At 52.8% G+C, this 703-nt stretch overlaps 1 protein-coding gene across 1 annotated transcript in view; it reads right to left on the reverse strand.

Annotated features, from left to right (window-relative positions):
- The window catches only part of LOC100546066 (hepatocyte nuclear factor 6-like), a 12,853-nt gene that overhangs the window by 10,268 nt on the left and 1,882 nt on the right, over positions 1-703 (reverse strand). Inside the window, exon 2 of the mRNA XM_010724845.2 lies at positions 570-622. Coding sequence (XP_010723147.2) covers positions 570-622 — 53 coding nt within the window. The remainder of the gene's footprint in view (positions 1-569; positions 623-703) is intronic.

Below are 703 nucleotides of genomic sequence, written 5' to 3' on the forward strand. Positions count from 1 at the left end.
AAGGGGGAAATAGGGAAAGTGGAAATAAAGGAAACAAGGAAAAGGGAATAGGGGGGAAGGAACAAGGGGAAAAGGGAGAGAGAAAAATGGAATGGAGAAGGGATAAGAGGGAAAGGAAGGGGAGGAAGATGGGAAGAATCAGGAAGGCAGCACCATGTGAGCGGGTGTTTAGGCCATAGCAGCACTCAGTGCCCCCCCTGGCACCATTCAGTGTCTCTCACAGAGCCACACAGAACCCCAGCACCACTATTTCCAGCCTTTCTGAGTTCTCCAGGCCATGATGTGACGATTTCCAAAGCTTTATTGAACCACACTGCAAACCTCAAACCCACAACCTGTCCATGGGATGTGTGCAGCAGCAGAGCAGAGATGGGAGTAGAGGGTCCTGGGGTAGGAGGATGTGGGGAGAGGGCTGAACAGGTTTTTTTCACACTTTATCTCCCTTATAATGGGGTCCAGGGATGGGCCAGGCCAGAATGAGCATCTGCAAGGAATATGTCCCTGCCATTGGGTGTCTTCGGTATTAGGGTTTGGTCTTAGGGTTTCCTTGCAGGGAGCCCAAAATTTACCTGGCTGTGGGGGTGATGGGGGGGTTGTCACAATCCAGGTAGGTGGGGGAGGGCTTTCAGGCAAGGATGGGACGCAAAGCTGGGGAGGGATGGGATGGGATGGGATGGGATGGGATGGAAAGAGAAGGGAAGGG

The sequence above is a fragment of the Meleagris gallopavo genome, chromosome 30 (assembly GCF_000146605.3).
Source record: "Meleagris gallopavo isolate NT-WF06-2002-E0010 breed Aviagen turkey brand Nicholas breeding stock chromosome 30, Turkey_5.1, whole genome shotgun sequence".
NCBI lineage: Eukaryota > Metazoa > Chordata > Aves > Galliformes > Phasianidae > Meleagris > Meleagris gallopavo.